The 26,884-nt window shown below is 39.7% G+C and overlaps 1 protein-coding gene across 1 annotated transcript in view; it reads left to right on the top strand.

Annotated features, from left to right (window-relative positions):
• The first annotated feature begins 10 nt into the window (after window positions 1-10).
• Window positions 11-26,884, top strand: part of LOC110062941 (PH-interacting protein-like) — a 29,077-nt gene continuing 2,203 nt past the window's right edge. Inside the window, exons 1-43 of the mRNA XM_089283073.1 lie at window positions 11-179; window positions 257-315; window positions 383-412; window positions 600-659; window positions 1,468-1,618; window positions 3,837-3,929; window positions 4,927-5,012; window positions 5,565-5,639; window positions 6,092-6,232; window positions 6,376-6,456; window positions 6,616-6,644; window positions 7,236-7,307; window positions 7,778-7,848; window positions 8,136-8,236; window positions 8,730-8,770; window positions 9,492-9,590; window positions 9,883-9,934; window positions 10,577-10,678; window positions 11,184-11,250; window positions 11,661-11,728; window positions 12,483-12,611; window positions 13,222-13,299; window positions 13,420-13,648; window positions 14,341-14,554; window positions 14,916-15,012; window positions 15,656-15,891; window positions 16,463-16,540; window positions 16,830-16,965; window positions 17,611-17,730; window positions 18,092-18,199; window positions 18,357-18,429; window positions 18,625-18,676; window positions 19,032-19,114; window positions 20,242-20,353; window positions 20,912-20,973; window positions 21,326-21,638; window positions 22,408-22,533; window positions 23,040-23,109; window positions 23,612-23,665; window positions 23,908-23,943; window positions 24,251-24,313; window positions 24,768-24,863; window positions 25,300-25,452. Of these exons, the coding sequence (XP_089139199.1) occupies window positions 146-179; window positions 257-315; window positions 383-412; window positions 600-659; window positions 1,468-1,618; window positions 3,837-3,929; window positions 4,927-5,012; window positions 5,565-5,639; window positions 6,092-6,232; window positions 6,376-6,456; window positions 6,616-6,644; window positions 7,236-7,307; window positions 7,778-7,848; window positions 8,136-8,236; window positions 8,730-8,770; window positions 9,492-9,590; window positions 9,883-9,934; window positions 10,577-10,678; window positions 11,184-11,250; window positions 11,661-11,728; window positions 12,483-12,611; window positions 13,222-13,299; window positions 13,420-13,648; window positions 14,341-14,554; window positions 14,916-15,012; window positions 15,656-15,891; window positions 16,463-16,540; window positions 16,830-16,965; window positions 17,611-17,730; window positions 18,092-18,199; window positions 18,357-18,429; window positions 18,625-18,676; window positions 19,032-19,114; window positions 20,242-20,353; window positions 20,912-20,973; window positions 21,326-21,638; window positions 22,408-22,533; window positions 23,040-23,109; window positions 23,612-23,665; window positions 23,908-23,943; window positions 24,251-24,313; window positions 24,768-24,863; window positions 25,300-25,452 (4,230 nt within the window). The 5' untranslated portion in view covers window positions 11-145. The remainder of the gene's footprint in view (window positions 180-256; window positions 316-382; window positions 413-599; window positions 660-1,467; window positions 1,619-3,836; window positions 3,930-4,926; window positions 5,013-5,564; window positions 5,640-6,091; window positions 6,233-6,375; window positions 6,457-6,615; window positions 6,645-7,235; window positions 7,308-7,777; window positions 7,849-8,135; window positions 8,237-8,729; window positions 8,771-9,491; window positions 9,591-9,882; window positions 9,935-10,576; window positions 10,679-11,183; window positions 11,251-11,660; window positions 11,729-12,482; window positions 12,612-13,221; window positions 13,300-13,419; window positions 13,649-14,340; window positions 14,555-14,915; window positions 15,013-15,655; window positions 15,892-16,462; window positions 16,541-16,829; window positions 16,966-17,610; window positions 17,731-18,091; window positions 18,200-18,356; window positions 18,430-18,624; window positions 18,677-19,031; window positions 19,115-20,241; window positions 20,354-20,911; window positions 20,974-21,325; window positions 21,639-22,407; window positions 22,534-23,039; window positions 23,110-23,611; window positions 23,666-23,907; window positions 23,944-24,250; window positions 24,314-24,767; window positions 24,864-25,299; window positions 25,453-26,884) is intronic.

The following is a 26,884-nucleotide window of genomic DNA, read 5'->3' on the forward strand; positions in this document are numbered from 1 at the left end:
ACAAAAAGAAAGTCGAAATGCTGTTTGCCGCCATGTCACGCTTTAACCGTTGTTGGTGAAAAGAACGAACATTTTCCTAAACTGAGATGATGGTAGGATCACTTTGGCAAGATAAACACTCTCTTCACACATGATTTAATCCAGAATGATGAACTCCGAGGACGAAGATATCCAACGAGGTGAGTTTCGCTCGCTCGCGTTTTGACTCCTCTGCCTGTAACCTTATAATCCTTTTCTCCCGTCCGAAATCCTACAGAACTCTATTTCCTGATTGCCAAGTTCCTCTCGAAGGGTCCCTGTAGCCGAGCTGGATCGGTAAGTTGAAGTTGCGTGCGTTTATTCAGGTGAAATTTCGACTCAACGCATTCCATTTCTCATACAGGCTTTGAAAGAGGAGTTAGTCGAACATCGGGTGAGTACCCCTTTTCTCTAAATCAACTTGGACATAGGTACAGTTACACCTTTACAATGACTTTATATGTTTTCCAGCAATTTTTCCCCCTTAGCCCGACAGTTTTGACCCGAGCGAGGTAAGTAGACAATAGCTTTTAATTCATGCCATGTTGATAGTTGATCCTTTCCTGTGTTTTTCTCTTCAGCTTCTAAGACGCCGTGTCGATTGGAGGGGCGAAGAACATGACCAAACCTACGAGGAAACGGTACACTTTTACCCCCAGTAACAGATCTAGTCAATTTCGAGATTTTAAACAAGTTTGGCTTCTGGCGGTTTATCAAAGATATTTGGTATTTTTTACCGGGATGGAAAATTTTATTTTCTGAGCTACGTTTAGGCGAAGCCCGCAAAAAATGGTGAAATTTATTTTTCGAGCGTATTTTCGGCGAGCAAGCAGATTGTGTTTTCTGCTACGTTCATTATGAAATTTTGGCAGTGTTTGACACCCTACAACTTATGCATACCAAGCCCTTTGTCTATTCAGATGGTAATCAGATATTTATGGTGTTTACTTCGGGCGAGCCAATCACGTTTGAGATCGGTGCGTGTCGGTTCATTTTTCCATTGTATTGCATTGACAGATTAAAATTCCAGCTGTCATTCGCCACGTCAGAATAATAAAAATAGCATTTCATTTCCGCTGCTTTAAGCTTTGGCCAATATCTGGCATCTCATGTCTGTCGCAAATCAGATGTGTCGAGTCAGATCATGCGGTCAACTTTCGCATGAATTTTGAGAATTTTAATTCCTTCGAGGGGAAGAAAGATTTTGCACGTTTCTTCAGAGGATTTTATTGTATTTTCTGTCGAGCAAAATATAAAACATCGAATTCGTTTTGTGTTTTGTTGCGAGGAAAAGGCGTGGTTACCTTTTGAAGCGCCATTTTGTATGCGATGGATTTCTGCGGAAATTGCGGTCAAACCCTCTAGGAATTCATTTTAGAGAACGGGAAATACAAAACACAAGTATTAATATTCACAACACCAGTTCTCAATGCCTTTTCCGTTCAATAGGTCTCTGAAAATCGGCACATTCCCGACGACTTCTTATTGCGTATAGCGAAGCGACTTGCACCTCTGGTAGAGCAGTGTGCCCCAGGCAGTGTTGAGGGATTTCGCTCCTTGCTTGGAGCTGGAAGACAAAATTTGTTACGAACATCGGCAGGTAATTTCGATGCATTTGAATTATAAATTCATGCAGAGTTGTTGGGAAATAAAATTTGTATTGCTGAGAAAATCTTGAAAAAAGCTTTGTTTTGGTTCCTTGACTCAAAGCTACTGCACTGTAGCCGATTGTGGGCCTCACAAAAAACGTCATGAGGAGATTTCTTTGTTTTTCTGAGGGCCTACCAAAGCCAATTTAACGGGCTGAGAAACTCTGTTTTGACTATTAAGTATTTCCATTGATAAAACCACTTAAACTAACAAAAATATTTTAGGGTTCCTGCTTTTAAATTTACCTCTACTTGCACAGGCTACCCACACTGAAATTATAAGTTGTTGACTTTTGTTTACTTTTTATAACACTAGTGCAAAATTTTTGTACTGGAATTTAATTATTTTGCAGTGGTGCATATAATATATTTGTCTAATTCTGGGCTCTAAGTTCTAAAACATTGTACTTGAGCATGTAGCATCACTACATAATTTTTACTTGCTAGTAAATTTAGACATGCCTAACCGTTTCTGTATAACAAAGACTTGTTACAAACCCTTGAATCTGATTGGCTTTCTCATTGATTTTTATTCACTAATAGACAACAATCATGTGCATACTGCTCATAAAATTGAATATTATTCTTAAGTTTACTGGCTAAAAAAATACACAAAATTGTAGGTTTTACACTGTAATCCCTAAGAGTATCTACTAAAACAATAAAGACTACTTGCTCTCATTTTCTATAAGAGATAGTCAACTAGGCTATGCCTCCTTGACTATTTGCTTTTAGTATAAATCTACTAGCATTCTAGCACAAATGCTGTTCTCTGATTGGTTACGCTAGTCACTATCTATTCTGTGATAGTTAGTGAGTAGCGTAGCAGTGTGCCCTTGTTAACAAAATGACGGCCGCTACTTGGCATTCGAAGTGTCTGTGGAGAGGATAAAAATTTTAGATTAAATTTTGAACAACTAGTTGATTTATACTAAAACTATTAAATTATTTGCTCTCGATTTCTATCGCGCAATAGAAATTGAGAGCGAATAATCTACATGTAATTGTTCAATAGAAAACTTGGGCTCACCAACAATAACTGCATATAGCGAGATGATACATTATAATCCATCAAATATTTTTGCTGTCATGCAATTGGTCTAAATGTGTTGTGTGACTGAATATGCTCCAGGTAAAATTGGGCAATATTTGAGTGATATTCCCCAATTTTCAAAACTGGAAGCTTGTGTTGCAAAATATATTTAAAGGATAATAAACACAATAGCCTCTATTTACTGCAAAATATGCTTGTAAATTATTTTGTCCTTGGACTTTATCTGTTCCTCAAAGCTCACAGTTTTCCTTGAGCTGTGCTCTGGGAAAAGTTTTGGCTTCTCAGAACAGCAAATATCTAAGTATATTTTTGTGCAAATGGAGGCTTTTGTTTACTTATATACAATGTATGATTGGACATATGTGCATGGGTACACATTTATATATTAGCGGAGCTCTGGTGGCCCAAAGGGCCGCCAAGTGGAGCCCCATACTCATATAGGAAAGAAAAGGAAACCCATGAGTTGATTTTCTCATGGTTATCATGACTAGCGGTATTGCTTGTGGGCGCCTATGCACGATGGCGACGGTGACGGCGACCACGACGACGACGGAGTCGCTCAACATGGCGGCCATACTCCAAGTAATAGGTTGACAGAGACATGCAACCTTATTTTACTGTGTACTTCTTTGATATTGGACATCCATGTTATGATCAATTGACACCTGTCAAAACAAGGTATCCACTGACCAGTATCACGTGACCATATTGTGGGCTCAGGTTTACAGCTCATCAAGGTCGTGGGTTTTTTGAAAGTTGACCACTGACCAAGTGCTGGTTTTTGATTGGAGCGTGGGCTTATCTCAGGTTAACTTGTTGAAAACAGGGCAGGATTGTTCGGAAGCCAGTTAACGCTAGCCCAGGATTAAAGGTTAACCAAATTATAACTTTTTCTTCTATACAAATGTTTTTTGCTGCTTTGTTTTGTTTATATCGTGATTATAGAAACTCAAAACAGAACAATATACAGAAAAACTCAACGCAATGTCACAAAACTCAAATCACAATTCTACCTTTTCCTGGGTTAGCTTAATTTGGCTCTGAACAACCTGGCCCTGGAGCTACGCTTTTAGGCTGGCCTAAATCTATATATTCAATACTTTATTTCCTGTTAGAAACAAGCAAACCAAGTGTGAGTTCTTTAGCTGTTTGCTATCATGGAGCACCTTTACTACCACCAGTCAGGAGAAGGATTCCAGGAAATATTGGTAAGGCATGTTATGTATGTTTTAAGATTAGAGACTGAACAGAGTGAACTTAAGTCTTTTTTTTTTTTTTTTTTTTTTTGCCCGGCGGGAAGCATGATGACCTGCTGGTTAATATTGTGTTGTTTTCTAGGGCAGAACAATTAACTTAACAGTCTTGGGTATATAAATGAGTACCAGGGCAAATTAACTGCTGCTTGGGTAAGAGATACTACCAGTCACACAGTCTTAAAGTCTACCCCACACTTTTATCTGCCACTATTATATTTAAGAAAAGACGAGGAAACATTTTCTGTTTCTACACCTGCAATGTATGCTTATGAAAACACATTCATAAACAAGTGAATTTTGGTTTTCAAGTTTTGGCAGCTTACCCTGATCACCCAATTATAGATTCTCCTAGCTCTTTCAGGACTTAGCCTGCACTCGGCTATAGACTACAGGTCCGAGTTTTTAAATATTGTTATGGAACAAATTTGACAATGAATTTTCTTAAGTAGCCAGCTTATTGGGGGAAAAACAGCATCAAAGGAAGTTACATCTCAAGTTGAGCCTTCGTTTGAAATGAACAAGTGTGACCCTCTATTTAACAAATTGACATCAGTTTTTCATGCATCTGTCCTTTTATTGATCATGAATTTTGTCATAACATTGTCAAAGTAGCTGTGGATCCATGAGACGATAGCCGTGTGGATCCGCAGTCTACTTTGACAATGTTATGACGAAATTTATGATCAGTAACAGGGCAGATGCATTAAAAACTGTCATCAATTTGTTTTTTACAATAACAACTTGTCAAATTGCCCATTCTTGCTTGTTGCCACATCGTATAAATTAGAAATTCATATGTCTATCTGCTTATTGACAATGAAAATTAGCTGATGAGCGCACAAGAATTTTTGCAGTTATCGTTAAACACTCTTTCACTACTGTCCTGGGTTTCTTAGGAGTGTTCCATTTAAGGAAGTGTTTTAAACATATTTTTCATTGTATTATGCAGGTCAAGTTTTGTGCAGCAGAGAGATCAGTGGAACCTCTAGTATCAGAAATGTGGCACAGCCAAATCTCTATACCAAAATGTCTATGGTACAATATGCTTTTGTCAGTATTGTATTTGTTAAGACCTAGATACAGTTACACCCCTTGCTGCCAGATTATTAATACTTTAGCAGGATTATAGGAATTTAAACAAGTCCATATTTCCACTAATATACAGTGCATTGATCAAATTTAAAAATGCAGACCTTCATAGTTTCTCAAAGACTTTGAATTTGCAGCTACAGGTATAGCTAAGTAAAGATTTCCTTCATTATTTAAATCATGTTTCACTTACTCACTTTGGGTCAAGGGTGAAAAACAACCAGCTGGAACCAGGCTTACAGCTAACTGTAAGCCTCAGATTGGTATGTCGTGGATGCCCACTTTTTAGAGACAATGAGATGAAATCTTCCGATATTAATTTGTTTTTTAAGCGCTGGAAATACCTTTCCCAAGATCTGTTTAAGAGGGTTTTTGGATGCCTACTTTTTAAATCCTCTGGGCTGCTGGCTGGTTAAAAGATGACCAGAACAATACAATTTGGGTATGTTTAAGGGTAGTGTTGCATGTTGTAATTATAGTGTCATTTTGTTTCCTCAGCATCGCAGAATTCTTGGCCATTTGTCAGCTGTTTATTGTGTCCTGTTTGACAGGAGTGGAGAATGCATTGTGACGGTATGCAGATTAAAATTTTGCGTTAATGTAGGCTATCTTATGAAATTAGTTGACTGTTCAAAGAAAATACAACGGAATGAATGAAAACCAGGAAGGAAAACTCTGACATTGATGAAAAGGAAATTAACTCCATTTGATTAGGTGTTACCTAAAGGTAACATTCTCATTACATGTACCACTTGTTTTACACTCTCTGTTTTTGCTTTCAACTGAGAGAAGTTTCAATTTTTTGTATAGTTCCTTGGAAATTGATGAATTTTTCCAAAGAGTATGAGATCCTAGTAATTGTGAAATTTACCACACATGAATTTTGTACTGAATTTTCCTAGGACTCTCCTAGCAGCGAAAGATGCTTTAAGATCAATGTTGGCCACACCGTTTGTTATAAGTAGTGTTTGGTAAAGCTGCATACATGTACATTTTGTAAACAACTCTGTTATCATTTTTTGCAGGGTGCTGATGACAGTCTGGTGAAAATCTGGTCAAGTGAGGATGGCCGTCTTCTTGCAACTTTGAGAGGACACCAGGCAGAGATCTCTGACATTGCAATTAGTTATGAAAACAATTTAGTAGCTGCTGGAAGTTGTGACAAGGTGTTGTGCTTTTATCTGCTTTAATCCTGATGCTAACTGATACTTTTAATTGATTGCTGAAATCTTTTACAAATTTTGCTCTAGATATGTACATGTTTGGCTCATATCAGTTACCTAAAACTGAGAGGTATTCTTTGTTTCAGGTCATTCGGGTGTGGTCAATAAATTCCACGACCCCAGTAGCCGTACTCCAGGGGCACACTGGCATGATAACATCTCTTCAGGTATAGCTGGTGTAAATAATAATTTTGTTCTTGTCACTTGATGAACAATACTACATAATTATGTGTTTATTTGTAAAATTTCATTCACCTTTAAGCTACCACCATATTTTCCACAAAATGAAAGCAATGATTAACCAGAGAATTCCATTTTATCAACAGTTCTGCCCCTCACCATTAAATGAATCCAGGTATTTACAATTTTATTTGTATTGGTAATTTATTATGATGCACGTGTATCTTGATATCTGCTGTGATTGACTAAATCATTATAATACAGTCTTGTGTGAGAGATATTGACTTATCGGCCAGACAGACTGTTCTTTTTCCCCGACCAGATGGTATATGTGTATGTGTGTAGGATGGTAACAGAACTTTGTTTGCATTCTCACTAGACAATTTCTGGCAATCCGGCAGATTTGCCTCGATGTGTAATGTAAAATCAGCTAGTGTATCTTCCCCTTTTGGTATATTGATTATGAGCATATGATTCTCAAACTCGCTAATAATTCATGGCAGTGACAGTGTTTGGATATCTGATCTAAATGAGCTTAATATATTTTTCGACAATTTTCTCTATTTTCTAATTACCGGAAGTCGTAGTCTCAATTGAGACAGTATTTGATCACATTTCAAACACCTCAAATTTGTCAACTCTCTTCTCAGTGTTTGGAATTGTGGTCAAACACTGTACATGTACATCCTTGGTTGCAACTTTTTTTATTCTAAGATGTACTTAGGTAAAATTTGCTTTTAGTCACTCTTTGTTTTTATTTGCTCAGATATCTAGTTTCAACTGGTGGAGATGGAACAGTTTGCTTTTGGAAATGGGATTTAGCCACCTTAGCATTTGAGTGAGTGTTACAAATACAATCAGATGAATATTATTGTCTGTAGTCACAATAAAAATCAGCAATATATAAGTCAGACCCTACGATCATCACAGAATAGTGAACACACTATAAATGGTACTTTTTGGACAAAGTATGGTGAAATGTGTATTACAGCAACAGTTCTCTTTCATTAAGTTGTGTTCTTGGGCAAGACACTTAACTCTCACAGTGCCTCTCTCCACTCAGGTGTATAAATGGGTACCAGCAAACTTAATGCTGGGGGTAACCCTGCGATGGAATAGCATCCTATCCAGGGGGAGTAGAAATACTCCTGGCTGCTTCATGCTACAGAAACCAGGATAAGCTCCGGCCTGGTGGGCCACTTGGCTCGTATGCAGACTTTCTTACCTTTTACATAGTACATGATGTGCATGACATGGAAACTTAATATTTTACTAACTTGTTTATCTACATTGTTTTTTGTCGTCAAGTTCGAAGCCTATTAGATTCATAGAGAAATCAAGGCCTGGTACTCAAATGGTGTGTTCATCTTTTAGTCCAGGTAAAGGAACGTTTTCAGCATGAATATGTAGGCAATCATGTGGAATAACTTGGAATAATTATTTACAAAGTTGAAGGATAATGAAACAATTTGTAATGTAATTACATTATTATAATATGATATTGCTGCATTGCACACATGTTATATCACATGTTAGCGGACAAAATATGTTTTGAGCCTGAATTTGGTTACCAAAAGTGTGTTGTTTGTTACATGTACTTGCTCTGTTTCAGTCATTTACCATTAATTATAAAAGTTTTTTAAATTAAATTTGTTTTCAATCACAGGAGGAAGCTTCTTAGTATCAGGTAGTACAGATCATATCATTAGAATTTATCAGATGACTCCTGGACCTCCTGAGAGAATTGCTGAATTAGATGTCCACAATGTGAGTATTGGCTGCACCAAGTTTATTAGAAGGAAGCTGCTACCAAAGGGCTCCTGTGTCACATTCAAACGTTCATACCAGTCTAACCTTTGACAAAATGAAGACAAGGAAAACATTTCCACTTAACAATGGTTAAGCCCTCCAAAAATTGTAATCTTGACCACAGTTGATTTTAATGGAGACTGCTGCTCTCCTCTTCTGCTACCTTTAAGGCACCTACCCTCCAATATTTTAATTGTCTTATAGTTCAGTTCACACCTATTCAGCCTGAGCTGTCTGTTTTGAGAAAGGATTTTCCTTTGTCTCTTGATTGTCTAAAACATGCAACACAAAAAAACTAAGCATTAATTAAACATGTCTTGCATTTTTTTAACTCTGTATCCCTGTACGGGGAGATGGACATGTTTTCAATTTAATTTAAGTGGTAAATATTTAGACTGTGTCAGGTGAGTCCTTAGGATTAACAATATATGTGTTCTGTCTTCATTCTCAGGATCATGTGGACAGTATTCAATTTAGTCATAAAGGAGACAGGTGTGTTTTCATTCCTCAGCCACATTGTGAAAATACTAACATTTTATTTTGATTAATGATTTTAATCCTAACATCCAATTTAAATACTGCATAAAAGGCAAATGCCCAAAATATTACCCGTTGAATTTGAAACTGATAGTTAAATATCCAGTTTTTTTTAATTATTTAATATTAATTGGTTCAAAGTACTTCGCAATCAGTTGTTTTTACTCTCCTACTTATGCAACAACAAAACAGCAGAACATTTTAACTGTGCATTTTCAGGACTGTCATTAAGGCAGTAACCTGCAATACCTGTTATAGCTGTGTACGCTTGATTAAGGCTCTTGATGTTACTGGTGAACTTGCCTATAGTTGACACAATTCACCCATGAAGTAACAAGTTGTTACAAGTGTGAAGATTGAGGCTACAGTTGACTTAAAACTTAACGATGGCCCTGCATTTTAGAGAGTTTTACAGCTTGTGAGATCACAAAGTAACCCTTTATTGGGAAACAAAATAACTAATAAAGATTCTTCTGTCAATCATTCCAAAACTATTCTGCCTGCCACGGAGAAAATTATTACATGTAGTAGAAATACACTATGTCTGATACCTGCGTAAATTGTGGAGCCTAAAATGTACAGTTTGGAAGGGTGGAAAATCCTAGCTCTATGTATTCTTGTGTTGGTTAAGACATTGGGATCAATGGTATGGTAATGCTTTCATTATAATTTCCAGGTTTCTCAGTGGTTCGAGAGACGGCACTGCTCGGATTTGGTATTTTCACAGATCAGCCTGGAAACACATCTTGGTTGATGTTAGCAAAAGACTTCCAAAGTATGTCACACAAAAACATGTTGACATTGTCACTTTAATAATTTCTAATCCAATACTGTTCTCAGCATATTAAGAGTTAGTTATTCTTTACGGTCTTACCTGGATGTCATTGCTCAAATTCTGATCTGGATGTTTACACTCAAGCAAATGTTGTTGTGCTCCTGTGTGGAGTGGCGAGCTTCTCAAAATTATATTATACATGTTATATATATATTATCATAGTTATATTAATAGCTACATTTTTCTACCATATTTTGTTTAATTTTGGCATTCTTGTTTTTCATTTTTGCAGTTCATCCCCAATAGAAGAATCAGTCAGGGCTCTTAAACCAAGGGTTACCATGGTAAGATTGTTGCAACAGTAGTATTTGTTATAAATATTATATCTACGCACCTTACATTGTTGCGTCTGGACCGAAAGGGAGAGATACATTTGAATGACCTTTATTTTAAGGATGAAAAATACTTGGAAATTGATTTTTTTTTTTTTTTTTTGAAATCATGAAAATATAAGAGATCTAATTTTCAGATACATAAGATACATAGATAATGTTCTCTGCCAGTAAATATCAATAATTGACTGGGGCTTTTAGCATGAAGAAAGTGCGTCATAATTTACAAGGTACAATTTACTTACTAGCCTTGGGGAAGTTTGACAGAAGATTCTCAAACTCATTAGCTAATCATCAAGTTTAAACAAAGGAGATCATAACGGTCACTGTGATGGTGTCTGGTTATCTGAAGATCTTAATTGGAATAGATTTTTACAATTTTATTTCTCCATTTTCTCCTTAATTTTAGTTTTGATTGAGAAGATACACTTGTACATCAAACAATCAAGAGAGTGTTTGACCACCTTTCTAAACACCTTGAAGTTCATCAAAAATACTCTGCTACACATCATATTTTCAACTTTCTTCTTGGTGTTTGGAAATGTGGTCAAACAAGGTCTTTCACGATATATTCTCATTTCCTTGTTGTGTTAGGTTGGCTGGGATCTCTGGGATCAACATGTAATCACAGCTGTCAATGATAACACACTCAAAGTGTGGGAAGCTGCTACCGGAAATCTCTCTCGTGTACTCACTGTAAGTGGAAACATTCCTATCATGATCAGCATCATTTACATCTACAGTGGTGAACATGTCATGGAAAAATCATAATCTTGATGGGTGTCAAACACTGCATGATTCATACTCAATCGTTTGAAGTGTGGTAGATGGTGATTTTCAGTCTGACCAAATTTTGTAAGACTCAGTTACCAAAATTAATGTCAAAAGCTCTGTCCTCCTTCCCTAGAGCGGGACAATTTTGTGCAGTTGTCAAAATTGGTAGATCTGGAAATTAATTAAAGGAAAACACAGTTATGCTGTTTTGCTCCGAATAGACGTTCAATTTTCTTATTATATGATTGAAACTTTACAGTGGTCAAGAACAAATTTCTTGATTTTCAAGTGCAGCCAACTTGACAGAAATCTGGGGTTGGTGGAGACAAGATTGTTCTGCTCTTTGGTAGAACCCAATAAATTTCTGTAAGCGTAGTGTAGAGAGCCTTATTAGTAGATGTGTGATTACCTTTTTGTTTGTTTCCAGGGCCACCAGGATGAAGTGTTTGTCTTAGAGGCACACCCAACAGACCCTCATATACTTCTTAGTGCAGGTTAATGGTTCTTCCTGTTATCTCCATATCTTGACAAAAGGTTATGTGTAAAAAAGTTAAATTCACCCTCACGCAGATGTGTGGAGGTGCGGTGGTCTCATAGTTAATTTGCTCTCCTCCCGATTGAGCAATCCAGGTTCGAGCCCTGACTGGAGACATTGTGTTGTGTTCTTGGGAAAGACATGTTACTCTCACAGTGCCTCTCTCCACCCAGGTGTTTAATAGGCTACTGGCAAATTTACTGCTGGGGGGTAACCCTGCGATGGACTACTGTAGCATCCCATCCAGGGGGAGTAGAAATACTCCTAGTCGCTTCATGCTCCAGCCTGATGGGCTACTTGGCTCGAATGCAGACGTAGCCTTATACAACTGCACATACTAACTGTTGTCTTCTTTTTTCACACTGGCAGGTCATGATGGATATGTAATTTTATGGGATCTCAGAACTGGAGAAAAAATTACTAGTTTTTACAATTCAGTAAGTACATTATGTAGTGGAAATACCCCCAACCTCCTGTACAGTTATATTAATATATGTACTTCTGTGGAATTTCTTGTAATGTAACTCAATATACTTTTCAAACAGTGTACATTATTAATACTGTTTTACAATCCTCTGCAAGCTACATGTTAACTTCAGGTTTTTTAAAAGTTTGAAATCATCTTAGTTTGTGCAGTTCACAATTTTCTAGAACTTCTAGTTTTTTTAAACATTGTTTAAAATGTGAGTGTTTCTGGAAGTATTATACCTGCTTGAAAGATCATAATTATGCCTCCCTCACTTGCATAACATTTAATACTTAGTTACAGACAGAAGAATCGAAACAAAGATGTACAATGTGCATTTACCTCAGACTTGTGAAAGAATATAGCTGTATACATATAACAGGAGTTTCAGTAAGGGTTTGTCACCGGGCAAATTGACCGGTTGTGAGAACAATTTTGCCGGCCTGGTTTGACCATCTAGTGGTAACTTTTTCTTACATGTATATTAGAAGTTCAGTTCAAATAGTTGTGCTTACCTGTGAAAACCAGTTGCCCTTTTGCTGAAAACGTCAATGAAACCCCTTGTATAATAAGCCACATGTACAACCTGTAGCTGAACTCAACAATAGCAATATTATGATTGTATGCATTTGTCAGAGCAATAAGTATTTGACACATTATTAATTATCTTATGTTGTTATAATGTTTATGAGGGTTAATGGAATCTATTTTTTACTACCTCTCAGCTCGAGGGTCAAGGTCACGGAGCTGTGTTTGATTGCAAGTTTTCTCCAGATGGCCTCAAGTTTGCGTCAACAGACAGTCATGGCCATCTATGTATCTTTGGATATGGTTCAAGCGATCGTTACAGCCAGGTCAGTGTCTTATAGCTACAATATCCAGTTTCTACACTTGAAACCATCAGTGCTAAAACAGGTCACTTAATGCCAAGTCAAAACAGTGGTTTTCCTTTCCAAGGGTGATGTCAGTCTTTCAATTGTACCTGCAGCTATATGACCAATCAAAATGGGACAGTTGCTGCTACTTAGATAGAGGATGTCTAGCATTATTGGAAATTTGATTTCATTTCTTGTTTCAAGCCTTAACGTTTCATGTAATATATCAAACGTGAAAGACGGTGTTTGACCACATTTCCAAACACTGAGAAGAGAGTAGAAAAGATGACGTGTAGCAGAGTGTTTTTGACGAACTTCAAGGTGTTTGGAAATTGTGGTCGACCACTGTCTTGAGGCAGATTGTTTGATATATCTTCTCAATCGAAACTAAAACTAAGGAGAAAATGTAGAAATAAAATCTTAAACATTTATGGTAATTAAGATCAGATATCCAATGGCAAACACCGTCGTGGTCATGATGAATTATTAATAAGTTTGAGAGTTGTACAAACTTCATAATTATTAACCTCACAAACACAAAACACAAAATTACCCATTTTTATTGTGGATTACAATTCAATGATTACAGGTTCCAAGTGAGCAGTTTTTCCACACCGACTACAGACCACTAATTAGGGACTCCAACAACTATGTTTTGGATGAGCAGGTATTTGATTTGCTTTTGTTTACTTATTGTCAGAAACAAAAGCTACTTGTAGATCTTTACAAACGTCCAGGTAAAATTAGTTGATAATGAATCTTTAAGCATAATTTCATTGTCTTGTAGACCCAGACAGACCCACATCTTATGCCTCCTCCTTTCTTAGTCGACGTGGATGGCAATCCCCACCCACTGCACTTCCAGCGACTCGTGCCAGGTCACGGCAGTAATGTACGTGGTCCACCTAGACCTGCCCCTCAGCCACCTCCCACTCCAAGAGAAAATCTTCCTCCTCTGCTGGCAGAGATAGAAGCTGCTGAAGCTGCAGAGGCACAGGAAAGACAGATGGGAGCAGGTTTGTATGAAGCCATTATTTTAATTTCTATCTCTCTTTTTGGCAGTATGTCTGAGTATTACTGGGAAATCCTAGTTTAATGAACTTAAATAGAGAAAAAAAATTCCATATAATAGAGTGTGTATTATATATCTTGGGAAGTACATTGGCAACCGTGATAGTTAACACGGTTGGAATTGATGCTGTTAAATGAAATTTAATGGAGTTAACAACAAGGAGTGCAAGTCTTGCCTTCACAGTCAGCAGCTTTTAGATCTGCACACGCACTAGAATTCCATGTGTTCTTGGACCGCAGGGCATTGTACGTGCAGTAGATTTTGCATTGAGTCAGCGTTTTCCTTGAGCATTAGCGTTTTAAGCATGGGAACTCTTCTCAGAGGTTTTTTTCCCTCCCCTGTCCCTCTCTTTCCACTGTTTTATCAGTGTGAAGGGTGCCTGTTTTTCTCCCTTTTGCAGGGGGGCTCATGGGTGGGTTTCCAGGATTTGCCAGCCATGGGAGTGGTCTCCATCTAGGAGCTGGCTACCAATAGTGGAAGCTCCTGGATGTCTCAGGCACCCAACCTCCACTTTGCGAGGCAGCTGTTAAGTGATAGTTAAAGTGGCAGAGAGTGTTTTGGACGTGAACAAAGAAACTACAATGACGGCTGATTATCTGTTTAACTGAAATCGTGTGCTCATGTCCTCTCTAACAGCTCTTCGGTCCCCACCGCCTCATGGCCAGGGAGCTGCTCCTCCCCTTCAGAGCCCTGGAGGAAGTCGTAATTATGGCATGCGACAGATGGGTGACGTGGAAGGTGTGCGGCTGGTTGAAGGGAATGTTCCAGTGATTCAGGATGTGTCAGATGCTGATACAGCGGCCTGGAGGAACAGAAGAATCGTACCTGACAGGAAACCAAGTATTGCTAAGTAAGTGCTTTTGTCGACCTGTTGGGGGACAGGAGGGAGGCTGGAAGTATCAGTTGATAGCGAATTCCAGTTTTCAGAACCATTACAGTTAGTTGCTTGCAAGTTTTTTTCTTTCTTTCCTAAACCATCACTTAATCAGTTGAAGTGAACATTCTCTACAGTACAAACACCAGTACGCCAGTTAGGACTTCGGGAACACTGACTATTCCTGTATGATAAAGTTGACTGCTGAATTCAGCCGATAAAAGTTTGCAGTAATGTGTAGTACGATTTAGAGGACCTTGACATTAGACTGCTAAAAGATGGCGACCCTGCAACTGACTTAGTATTTTTTTGTTGTTGTTTCTGCTCTCACTGCAAGGTATGACGAGGAAAGAAGGCTGATTTTGGGAAGGCAAGAAATGTCTAACTACCTTAGAGAGAAAAAGAGACGAGCTCTACCCTCGACCTCTAAGAGGGTAAGTCCAATACGTCATCAGTTGTGTTTTTAACAATGCTCACAAGGTGTCTTGTGCAACCATCTTGATTGTAAAATATCTATAGCTTTCAAGCCATTTTCTCTTCCATGTACCAAATGAATACAAACTATGGACAACACCCTTTCAACCACTCTTCTCCAAAACTAGTTTAAAACTAGGACTAACCCTTCTGCAGGATTATCTCATCTCTTTGAATAAGAAAAGAAAAGTTTGAACATCTGTATTACATGTGACCTGCTAGAACTACATGTTGTTAACAGTTTGCGGCGGAACCCTATTTCTCTTAAGAACCTTTTTTTGTCTTTGCCTTGTTGCTATGTTAAAAATACGTCACCTTAGGTAAGTGACAAAAACTAGAACTAGGTGAAATAGTCCATTTCCGAGTTACCCTTTGTGCCTCTGCTTCAAAACGAGTCTTTATGTTTAACTTGTTTTATGAAAATGAGTTTGATTTGTATGAAAATGAACCTGGAGGCAGAACACATTTTCATGTGAATGGTTTCGCACGATGTGACAGTCTCGTTTCGACACAGAGGCAAAATCCCACACGTAAATAGCCTGTGTTAAGTTACAACATGTAAGTATGTAACTTACTTTCTCATCTCCTTTATTCATTCTGCAGGTAACAGTTCATGTACCTGAACCACCGCGCACTGTTGAAGAAAGACCTCAGCAAGCTTCTCGTCGCACCACAAACAGGCGGAATGCGGGGCAGTCCTCCCGTGGGACAAGAAGAACACCTTACTCGACCAGAGCTGCTGCCTCTATTGATGTGGAGTCGGCTGAAGAGGAGGCAGCAGCCACCTCCAGTGACACTGAAGAAGAGGATGAAGAAGATGAATGGTCTGAAAGCAGCAGGTACAGTGTATTTGCGTAGAGTAAGGATGTCACGCAACACTGCGTGACGGAAGTGTTTTGTGATGTCCTCCTTCTTCAACCCAGACCCTAGAGAGCTTAAGCAGTGATGAGGACCCCGAGGACAACGCCTAGTGAAAGTATGAATTTATATTTTACCTTCGAATTTCAAAAATGGCTAGATCTGCACAGTGCGCCTGTTGGTCTCAGAACTTGCGTCGTTCGCGTTCTTCAAAATTCGCAGAACTTAGTCATTTCATGTTGTTGTTGTGCAGACGATGGCAAAGAAATGTACAAAGATCTATGACGCACTTGCACAGCCATTGTTCTGTTCATTGATTAAACCTTTTGTTTGCTGGCGTTCTCGTTGCCGTTGTCGTCGAGGTTTGCTGAAGCTCTCTTCTGTGAGAAGACTGACATTTTACGGTAAGATAGGGTCAGTTATCGAGGGTGGCCAAAGGTTCATGTAGTCTTCAGTCAAGAAATACGATGTGTTTTGTACTGATACAGATTGTATCGCAGTTCTGTGTGGGTGCATTCAATTTTTCCGCTGATGGTTTTTGTTCATCCACAGTGAATCCAGTGAATACTCTGACTGGACAGAAGAAGTTGGACTCAGAACTCAACAACAGACTGAAAATCGCCGACCAAGGTGAGTTCGGCAGAGTTTTCTCCGTGTGTCTCTCTCTAACCGAGCATGTGGAAACAAATCTCCAGCGATGATAGTGTTCTTTGTAATCAACAGGAATGGTTAAATTTATGAAAAATAAATATTTGAACCGTAAATATTGGCCTGCTTGTAGATTTTAGTGAGATACACTACGAACGCGCTTTAATATACCGTTTTGAATGTAAATAGTTTCCCTTGAAGTTTGTCTTTTGATTTTTGTTACTTGTTAGTTTGTTTGTTCGTTGATGTTTTTTTTATATTTGTCATACAGGCGGGTGTGTAGAGTGCTGAGTACATCTGAAGAAGAAGGAACAGAGCCAGCTCAACCGGGTCCCAGCTCTCCTCAACGCCAGCCCAAGGTCAAGAAAGAGAGCAAAAAGAGCAAGAAACCTACCAAGAAAAAGAAAGTAAGTTGTTTTTCTTTTGTAATTTTATGTCTGAAGTGAACCCAGTATAATTTCATGTGGCAAATCAAGACCGCCTGAAACGCGAATAACGTATGAACCGATCAGAAGTTGAAGCGAAACATGCAGCCGGCGCCAAGCGCGGGAAAACTTCATACCTGTAGGTAGCGTGGGATAACATGCAACTTCAATCTAGCGCTTGAAAACGTTTAATCAATGCTAAGCGCGGGGAAACACGCGTCGACCAAATCGCGTTTTGTTCTGGTTGTGCTTGGCTGTGGTAGACTTGCCGCAAGTCGACCTTTGCTTTTATCTCCCTCTAGCGAAGCGAGAGGGCAATCTTCGAGCGACGAAGTTGCCAGCGGAAGTCGCGAGTGTGACCGACACCAACAGGCCGGGAAAGAACTATTGGAAAGGACTTTTAGAAAGTCTAGGTTTTGGTTGTGCTCCTAATTCGGTCACTAAGCCGGTGTCTGTTTGTTTGTTTGTTTGTTTGTTTGTTTGTTTGTTGCGCGAGGTTTTTGACTAAAGAGCTTTACACCAAACACAAACCTAGAGTAAGGTGCCTTGTAAGTTTTTGTATTGAACTACCAGTAAATCGTGTTGTCTACACGACTTGTAAATCGTGATGTCTTTCTTTGTTTGCAGCCGTCGAAAAAGCCTAAAGTAGATGAAGTTCAGGAATTACTAACGTTGTACCAACCGCCAGACTGGCTCATTTGTACAGTAAACCGAATCTCTCCATATGTACCTCAGATTGGTGACGAGGTAAGGGTAAAGGCTGATTCCTTTGTGATCATCTCTCAAATTTCGCCTAAGCCGGTGCAAAGAGGAAAGTTTTTCTCATATTAGAAGTTCAGTTCAAACCAGTGAAAACCACGTTCAAACGAACGTAAATTTATTTACCACTGAAGTATCCGTAAAACAGGTACAACGAAGCATGGGTGGATCGCAATAAGCGTCCTCCGACACCTAACACAGAAAATCCAGTGAGGAATGTGACGCTAAAATACCAGCGGAAAATGTATTTGTGAAAGCCAGTTACCCTCCTGATGAAAACGTCAATGAAATGACACAAGTGACTTCCTTGCGTTGTGTTTTAACTTCCTTGTATCGCCTTTTTTGGTAGGTATATTATTTCCGTCAAGGCCACGAACTTTACGTAAAGGAGGTAATGGCCTTGAAGTGTTACGAAATCAACCCAAAGAAACAGTGTTTCTACAAACTTAGATTAAAGGTAGGCACTGGTCTCTGTTCATTGTTATTAGCCAAGTCTGTGGAAACGAATAGTTCAGTTTTGATTGTAAGGTCTTGCCCTTCACTTAGCCAAACCGCGAAAACTTGCGAAGACAGGTTTGATGTCACTAAATGTATAATTATTTTGCGTTTACTAGGCCGAAGAACTGTGCCGTATTGTAAGCTTACATTACTCAACTGGTCCACCAACTCTTTGCTGCTTAAAATTAGGTAAGATACACAAGAATTAATTACACGAGTTTTCCCGGTAACAAGTATTTACTGAGTGAAACTCGTGGACCTGTACTGCACTGATCACCGGTTAATACCAGCTGCCCTCTTAGGTTCAGCTGATCGATTTTTTATCAGGATAAATAAAGATTTTGTTATTTTTATTATTTTTATGTTTGATGTGATTTATTGCAGCTCTGATAAATCCTGAAACGGGAAACAGCACCGGAGCAACATTTACTGTCAAGTAGGTGGAAGGTTTACATTTGAGTTCTTTACACGGTCGAATCAAACCTTAAAGGGCCCTAGTCAGCTACACTTAAATTGTTTTTGTTTACATGCGGGACATTTTATTCGGAGCATGTCGAAAAGAAGGAAATCGCTGTGAAACTACTAAAGTTAATTAAACACACTTTCAGGAACACAACTAAGAGCAAAGCAATAAGATTTCGCTTCACCTTGCAAAATCAATAATTTCGATGGCGTCGAATATGGCGGAGGCTTATACTTGGGTCCTTTAAGGATCCTTTGTTGTTACCTTATTCCTAACACGATGTGTGAGTTAGTTTCATTGTCTCTTCATTTTTCTGTCGTTTCTCCAGATATCACGATGTTGCAGATGTGTTGGACTTTTTAGTGTTACGCCAGGCGTTTGATATATCAATTAGTAGGAACTGGAGACCAGGTGGGTATACCGATCTTATGAAACAGTGCAAAAGATAAGTTTACGGTCAACCCAGACCGTGATCTTTCACGTAATGAGAGGTGACAAAATCATATTACGCGGCAAACTAAAAACAGGAATCTCTCTGAACGGATACCTTTCATTGTAAATAATAGCTCACAGCTTTTAGCAGATCACTTTTCACTGCTGCAGTCATTTATATTTGACGCTAAGGTAATTATAGATAATCGTATGAATGCGATTGCAGTTGAGGATTTATACAACGAGTGATATTTGAAATTCTCTCAACATTTAAAAGAATTTTCAAATATCACGAGTAGTGTAAATCCTTAATTGATCGAGCTTTCAGACGATTACTTATTTTTATATGACTTTGAAAATTGCGAACGCGCTTGCGCTTGATTTGCGCTGCAGTGCAAATTGAGAATTAACGATAAATTGGCCTACTATCAGCCAGTCACAATGAAGTAATTTTCTCAGTCATATAATTAATGTCGTGATTCATAATCTCATGCAATCTACTTAAAAAAATCCTTTGAAACCCTATTGGTGGGTTGGTTGGTTTTAGTCTAGGGTTTGAGCTAAAGTGCACCTGTGTTATTTATATCTTTGATTGCCCGAAAACTCTAAAGAACCAACACAATATCAACAACGTTTATTTGTTCAAAATGTCGTGAAAACTTTGCTGTTAAAAGCAAGATTATGGCGGAGTCACGGCATGTTGTTATCGTGTGCCTCTTCCTGAGGGCTTGCAAGATGAACACAAGCATTTGTTTGAGGCTTATCTCCTGTTAAGCAGTGGAGCTATGCTATAGGACAATGCTACATTAGATTTTTGCTGCATAACAGTTGTTTTCTGTCTCATATCGAGTCGTTTATTTTCAGTTCTTGTATGACTGAACAGAGGAAATTTTAAAATTCTGCATTCTGATATACAAATAATCGAAACACATTTTGGTGCGATTTCATATCAGAGACGTCTGGAAAATAAAAATGTCTAAAATGAGCTGAAATGCCTACTAGCTGTTTAACGCGGCCGATGTTTTTGTCGTTTTATAAAACTAAAGTAAATTATTGTTCCGCATAGGTTTATTGTTCATTGCTGTTTCGTGCATTGCTGTTTACAGGGCATCGTTTCCGCAGTGTCATAGACGAGACTTGGTGGGCGGGTGAGATAACAGACAGAAGTCCTTTCCAAACAGAGTTTCCGGATTCTCATTTTCAATGCTTCACTGTTAGGTAAGAAACAAAAAGGCGTAAACAGCTGTCAGGGATGAACCAAAAAACATTAGGAGGCGAAAGGTCAGCAGTCGAGTTTGCCTGTGTGCTCTGAAACTTATCAAAATGTAGTTCCTTTCAAAGATCATAAGCCTTGAGCGTAAGAAAAATATGATTTACAAATATTAAATATACGGACTCTCTCTTTGCACGCGTAATTTATCCCCCACCCCACCCCGGTTGAAAGTCCTTATCAGTGACCCGGGTTTTGGTTTAGGTCGTTTAGGGTCAGGGTTGGGCTCCAAGAATCCGTGTTTTGTCTCTCACTGGTTCTCAGTTCTGATATCCCGCGCGGAAGTAACACAGCCATAGCTGTAAATATTTAGAGAGGAAGCCACTTCAACTTTAGCTAGTCCTCAAACTTGGTCGAATTGGAATTTGGAGTATTGGTTTTTTGTGGAGGGAGGAAAGCGGGAGAACCCGGAGAAAAACCCTCGGAGCAAGGCGAGAACCAACAACAAACTCAAGCCAATTGAGTGCGCGATGAATGAGTGATGTCATTATCTGTGTCTTTTTTAGTTGGGACACAGGAGAAGTGGAGCGAATGAGCCCCTGGGATCTGCAGCCAGTTACGGAACATGGTAAGTACTGGAAAATGTGCCCTTGTTTCAGACAAGACCATTATGATCCCCGAAGCTCTTGTCAGTACATTTATTCCCGAGCTCGGAATGTCAATTCTTTTTACTAGGCGTGATAGGTTTCTTTCAAAGCTAGTTTGAGAATGTAGTGACTCATTAGTTCAATCTCCTTTTATTTCTGTCTTATTCTCGTAATGATAATGAAGTAGTTGGCCTGAAATGTTATTTATAATTCAGTGTGTGTTTCCCGCGCATTTTCTTGTCGCGTTCTGAGTCTTTAGTCTTTGTGTAGTGGTAATCCTTTTCCCCCTCTCCCCCCTCCTCTCAGCTTTTTTTTTGTCTCTATTGACTTCAGACCCGGGGAACCCAGACCTCTCTGCGCAAGACACGGACGCTTCAGGCGCGGCAACAAGCAACATACCGCTGACCGATGAAGAGCGGCTGACGCTAGCATATGTCCCGGATGAAGAGTCTGAATGGCTTGGTGAGGGACGGGAGGAAATGACACAGCGCCTCGTAACGGGCCTAGAAGCGTTGAGTCAACTTCACTTCGCGGGGCCTTTTGTTTATGCAGTGGATGTACACGAGTATCCAGATTATTGGTCAGTGGTGCCTTACCCAACTGACTTGAATACCTTACGAGAGAAGCTCTTAAACAAGTATTACCGGTAAGACTTGTTTATTGTCCTTGACCCCCACCGGGTGTGGACCAGAATCCAACGCGCGACTTCAGTGCAGCTTACCCTAGGTGCCAGAGGTTTCTCTTGCGCGGTTTCCGGTGTCGGTCGCCGCCGAAGCGAAGTGAAGTATGTCCGTCCGCCGCGCGCGAGAAAAAACCTCTGGTACCCAGGGTAAGTGCAGCTTCTCTCCAGCACAAAAAAGTGCGGGATTTGCAAACTATTCAAGGAGCTCAGTCACGGTATTTTGAGTTCTTTTGGCCACGTACAAAATTACCTCTGAATTGAAGGAAAACTGAAAATAGTAGTTTACTAAAATAGAAAAGCACCGAAGAGATAATAATAAACCATAAAGGAACAAGGATGGTTAAGGATGGAGAAGATTAACACGGATTACAAAGGACGAACTTGAAAAATTGAAGTTAAACTCAAGATGCGCAAACTGTAACCTAGCGGCTCCTTTAAACTGGTCTACATACGAAAACCTTGCAAAAATTGAACAAGAAATCCCTCAAACTATGGATTTAAAATAACACAGACACTACTGACAATTAGCCTGCGAACGCGGACGTATTTCCGGCTATCACTTGGTACGTCTGCGTTCGCGGGCTACAGAAAATGGGTCTGGTAATTTTTTTGATACGTTGTGAAATATTTAGAAAAGCGAAGAATTAGCTAGCGAAAGACTTCATTGTATTTTTCCAGTGGGACATACACCTCTTTCTACGGGATACATCTGACGTGCTTTTTTTTTTTCTAGGCGAGTAACGGCTCTTCTTTGGGAGGTGAAGCAGTTGGAAAGGAATGCTCGACTTTACAACGAGGAAGAAAGTCAGATTGTTCGAAATTCGTCTAAACTAGTGTCAGTGTTGAATGCGTTCATCAGGTAGGTGACGCGGTGGACTTAGTTTTTGTAATCGTGACGTTTGTTTGTTCGTCGTGGTGTACTTCTTGTTTTACTTTAGGTTATCATTTTCTACAGTGCATGCCGCAAGTTTTGAATACAGTGGAACCCCGCTAATATCACTAAGGTTTGGACGGATTAAAGGGGTGATGATTGACTTAGCGTTCTCCTCGGGGCATAAAACGTGACAGTATTAACAGGGTGTTCGTAAAGCGAGGTTCCACTTTACACTCTAAAGCTGAAGTTTCTAATCAAACCAAAATAATTAACATTGAACTTTGTAGTATTCTAACGGACCGTAGAAATCGTACCAGGGGAGGAAAGGCTATTGTCAGGGAGTTTGTCTCCTTACGATCAGTGGTTTGATATTTTCTGTGTCTCCACCGTCTTCCCTGATAGTCATCCAGTGGCTAATATGTGACATCAGAGAGAAGAAATGAAAAATCTGTTTGCTTCGTAGCCAAGTATTAAATGTTGTTTGATCTCAGGGACTCCTCGTGTAATGATATCCTTTCACTGTGCGAAGACGAGGAAGGAATAGAAGACGGAGATGTACAGGTGTGAATTTTACTTGAACTCCTTCTATACTTATCGCAAAGTGGAGGCGCGGTGGCCTCATGGTTTGTACGCTCGACTCCTGATCGAGTGGTCCGGGTTCGAGCCCTGGCCAGAGACATTGTGTTGTGTTCTTGGGCAAGACAATTTACTCTCACAGTGCCTCTCCCCACCCAGGAGTATAAATACTGTAGGTAACGGCGAATTTAATGCTGTGGGGTAACCCTGTGATGGACTAGCATCCCATCCAGGGGGAAGTAGAAATACTCCTAGCCGCTTCGTGCTACGGAAACCGGGATAAGCTCCGGCCTGATGGGCCTATTGGCTCGTGTACAGACTTTTGTTCATACTCATCTTGAATGGAGAGTCAGACCAACAGCTTTCGTCTCAGAGGAGTATAACGGTACCGTACTGAGAAGCCACTACAGAAACATACAGCTGCAGGCACTGATGGGTTATAGAAGTTTTGACTTGTTTTGACTTAAAACTTGTTATATGTCCTCAGGTTCAAGTGGAGAATATGTCAGAGGAATCAGCTGGGGAAGGTGAAACATCACAGGTAAAACAGAAATGTTCTGCATGTTTGTTGTTTTCATAATTGTTGTTGTTGTCTGCTTCTATGAATTACCTTGTTGTTTTCGAAGAACGTGAGATCGTTAAAACTTTTCATGACTTTGGTAACTGATTAATTCGCCTCTGGTAGGGGTAAATGTAGAATGGTGACAATCGGTATGAGGCTGATAGCTGTAAGGCTTAGTTGATGTGGTTAATGGTAATTTTTCTCGCATCTTTGTCTTCTAGGATTCTACTGCGGCGGGTTCTCGTAAAAGAAAACGAGTAAGTGCGGATTTCTTTATTACAATTCATTACAGTTCTTTTATTGTGCCAGATTCAGAACTGACTTCTCACAAGTAAATAGGGACTGTAAGAACCAGTTACTGAGCGAGTAACGGCAGTACGTTCACCAAACGAGAACTTCTCATTCGTTGTGACTAGACTACGAGTAGTCCCTCTCTCGCTTAGTCCGTAGTACGTGACGCGAAAGAAAACCGCGAGAAGAAAATGGCTGCGCGAAATCCTGGTGGCGAGAAGCACGCGTGCTACTTTAGTTGTGGCAGATGTTGAATGTTTTTTGTTACCTTAGGAATCAAGTTCCTCGGAGGGTCCTAACAAACAGATCAAGAGAGAGCAGCCACCTCCTGTTGAGGTAAGCTATAATCCTGGCTCAGCAGGTGTGTGTCGTGGACAACAACTGAAAATATTCAGGTTTCTCGGCCTGTCGACTGCTCTGTATTTGTCGCAGCAAGATTACGGCGGAGTCACGGCATGTTGTTATTGTGTGCCTCTTCCTGAGGGCTTGCAAGATGAACAAAACAAGCATTTGTTTGAGGCTTATCTCCCGTGATACAGTGGAGCTATGCTATAGGACAATGCTACAGTTGCATGTATCAAATTGCAATTAAAAAACAAAACAAACGTAGATTGATTGCCTTTTTGGTTTGTTCTAGACTGTGCCGGTTCACTCGATGATATTTCGCAGCTTTACTAAAAAACTGGAAAGCAGTGGTTTAATAGCCTGGTTAAGACATAAACCAACGTATTCCTCGTCGGTTTGTTATAGGAACTGAAAATTTAAGTTACTTGCGTATGTTAATTTTCAGCCCTGGATGCAGTCCGCGCATCAGCTGTTAGACTTCCTGGTATCACGTGAAGATGCCACGCCTTTCCGACATCCTGTGGACCTCAATGACTTTCCGGTAAGTTAAGATGTGAACGGAAGGTGGTTTCTGACTTGTGCAGGCTCGTGTACCTTCCTAGATTCCTCTCTATGACCGCTAAAAAAGGGTAGCGTGGGTGGAGTCGGACACACCATAAACCCAACACGGCTGATAATTAAAATGATGAATTAAAACAATCAGATCTCATTTGAAAAATAATGCCGCCAATTTCTCCTCTTTGAACGAACCAGCCAACCAACCAACAAAAACGTAATTAGGAGCACTTGAGTTTAATAGATATATATATGTTTCTTAGTGACTGCTTTCTTTCAAAAACAGAAGCTACAAATCGAACTGAAGCTGTAAATTTCATTTTCGCTTCTGCATCTAATTTGTCTAAGTAACTAGAGTTGATTGAACACTGAGTAACACGCTCGATTTCACTGGAGCGCACTTGTTTAATTTTGTGTTCCAGGATTACACTGAGGTGGTGGCTGAACCGATGGATTTCAGCACCGTTTATCGTCGCTTAGAAGACAACTTGTACAACGATCCGGAAGCTTTTGTCAGGGATGTACGCCTGATTTTCTCCAATTCAAGAGCTTACAACACAGTGCCGCGTTCACGGGTAGGATAATGTTACTTATTATATGGCTAGCTCCTTGAGCGGGCAAGATGAATGAAATCCTGCGCTGTGATTGGCTACCCGAGCGGGCAAGATGGGGCTATCTTGCCCGCTGGGGACTACTCGCCGTGTCCCGCAAGAAAAATTTCCGCGAAAACCATATAATAAATCCTTAATTGACCAAGCTTGTTCGGTCAAGATGGCTGGATATTGGCCTCGTTCCTTTTTTGCGAGTTTATGGACCTCGATTCCGTCTCGGTCCATAAACACGCAAAAAAAGAACTTGGCCAATATCCAGCCATCTTGACCTCACACTTGGTTAATAACCCATACATAAACAATAGCCTCCATTTGGCGCGAAAATATGTTTAGATATTTGTCCGCGGACATTATCTGTTTCTACAAGCGAACAGTTTTCCGAGAGCGCAGCTGGTGGAAATCTGTGAGCTTTGAGCAACAGATGATGTTCAAGGACAAAATATCCGAGCACGCCAAATGGAAGCTACCCTTCAAATATTTTTCGCAACACGCGCAGTTTTGAAAATTGGGAAATATCACTCGGAGATTCCCCAGTTTTAGCTCAGGCATATTGAGAGTGTGTCCATGAGAACACCAGGCAGGGGGTGATACAGCTCAAATCACCGATTTCGCTCAAACGTGGCATAAGTGTTGGGTTTGGTGAGTGAATGATTGTGGCAAAACAGTAGGTTAAAATATTTTATTCCCTTCAAGTTAGGGGACCCCCTGCAAAAATGGCCATTTGACACTAATTTATGCCTATTTAATTAGCCATCTATAGTTTAGTACTTCCACAACAAGAAAAGCCATGTGAAAATGAAATCCACTGGATCATGTTGTACAACTATCAGTCTATAAGCACAGATATTCATTTCAACTGGGCAATTTGATTTCTCTCCCTGGCTTCATGATCCAGTGGATTTCATTTTCACATGGCTTTTCTTGTCGTAGAAATGCTAAACCAAATATGGCTAATTAAATATGCATAAATTAGTGTCAAATAGTATTTTTGCAGGTGGTCCCCCTAACTTGAAGGGAATAATATATTTTGACCTACTTTTTTGCCACAATCATTCACTCACCAAACCCAACATTGCGCCAAGTTTGAGCGAAGTCGGTGATTTGAGCTGTATCACCTCCTGCCTAGTTCTGCCTGGTTTTCTCGTGGACACACTCTTAAGTTACATGACGCGCTTAGACCAATTGCGAGTGAAAAATTTGACGAATTATAAAATTGAATCAATACACCCTGTCAAGTCCGTGACTTTGGGCTGCAATAACAGATGAGACACCTATATTTAAAGAGGATAACATAGAACAGTTTCATGCTCGAACTAATAGCCCTCTGCCCTAAGTAAGTATACAAGCCTGAAGACTAAGAACAGCTACAGATCTATCTACACTAAGACGATAGTGG

This window comes from Orbicella faveolata, unplaced genomic scaffold (assembly GCF_042242905.1).
Source record: "Orbicella faveolata isolate gen_17 unplaced genomic scaffold, um_ofav_v1 contig_12, whole genome shotgun sequence".
Classification (NCBI taxonomy): Eukaryota; Metazoa; Cnidaria; class Anthozoa; order Scleractinia; family Merulinidae; genus Orbicella; species Orbicella faveolata.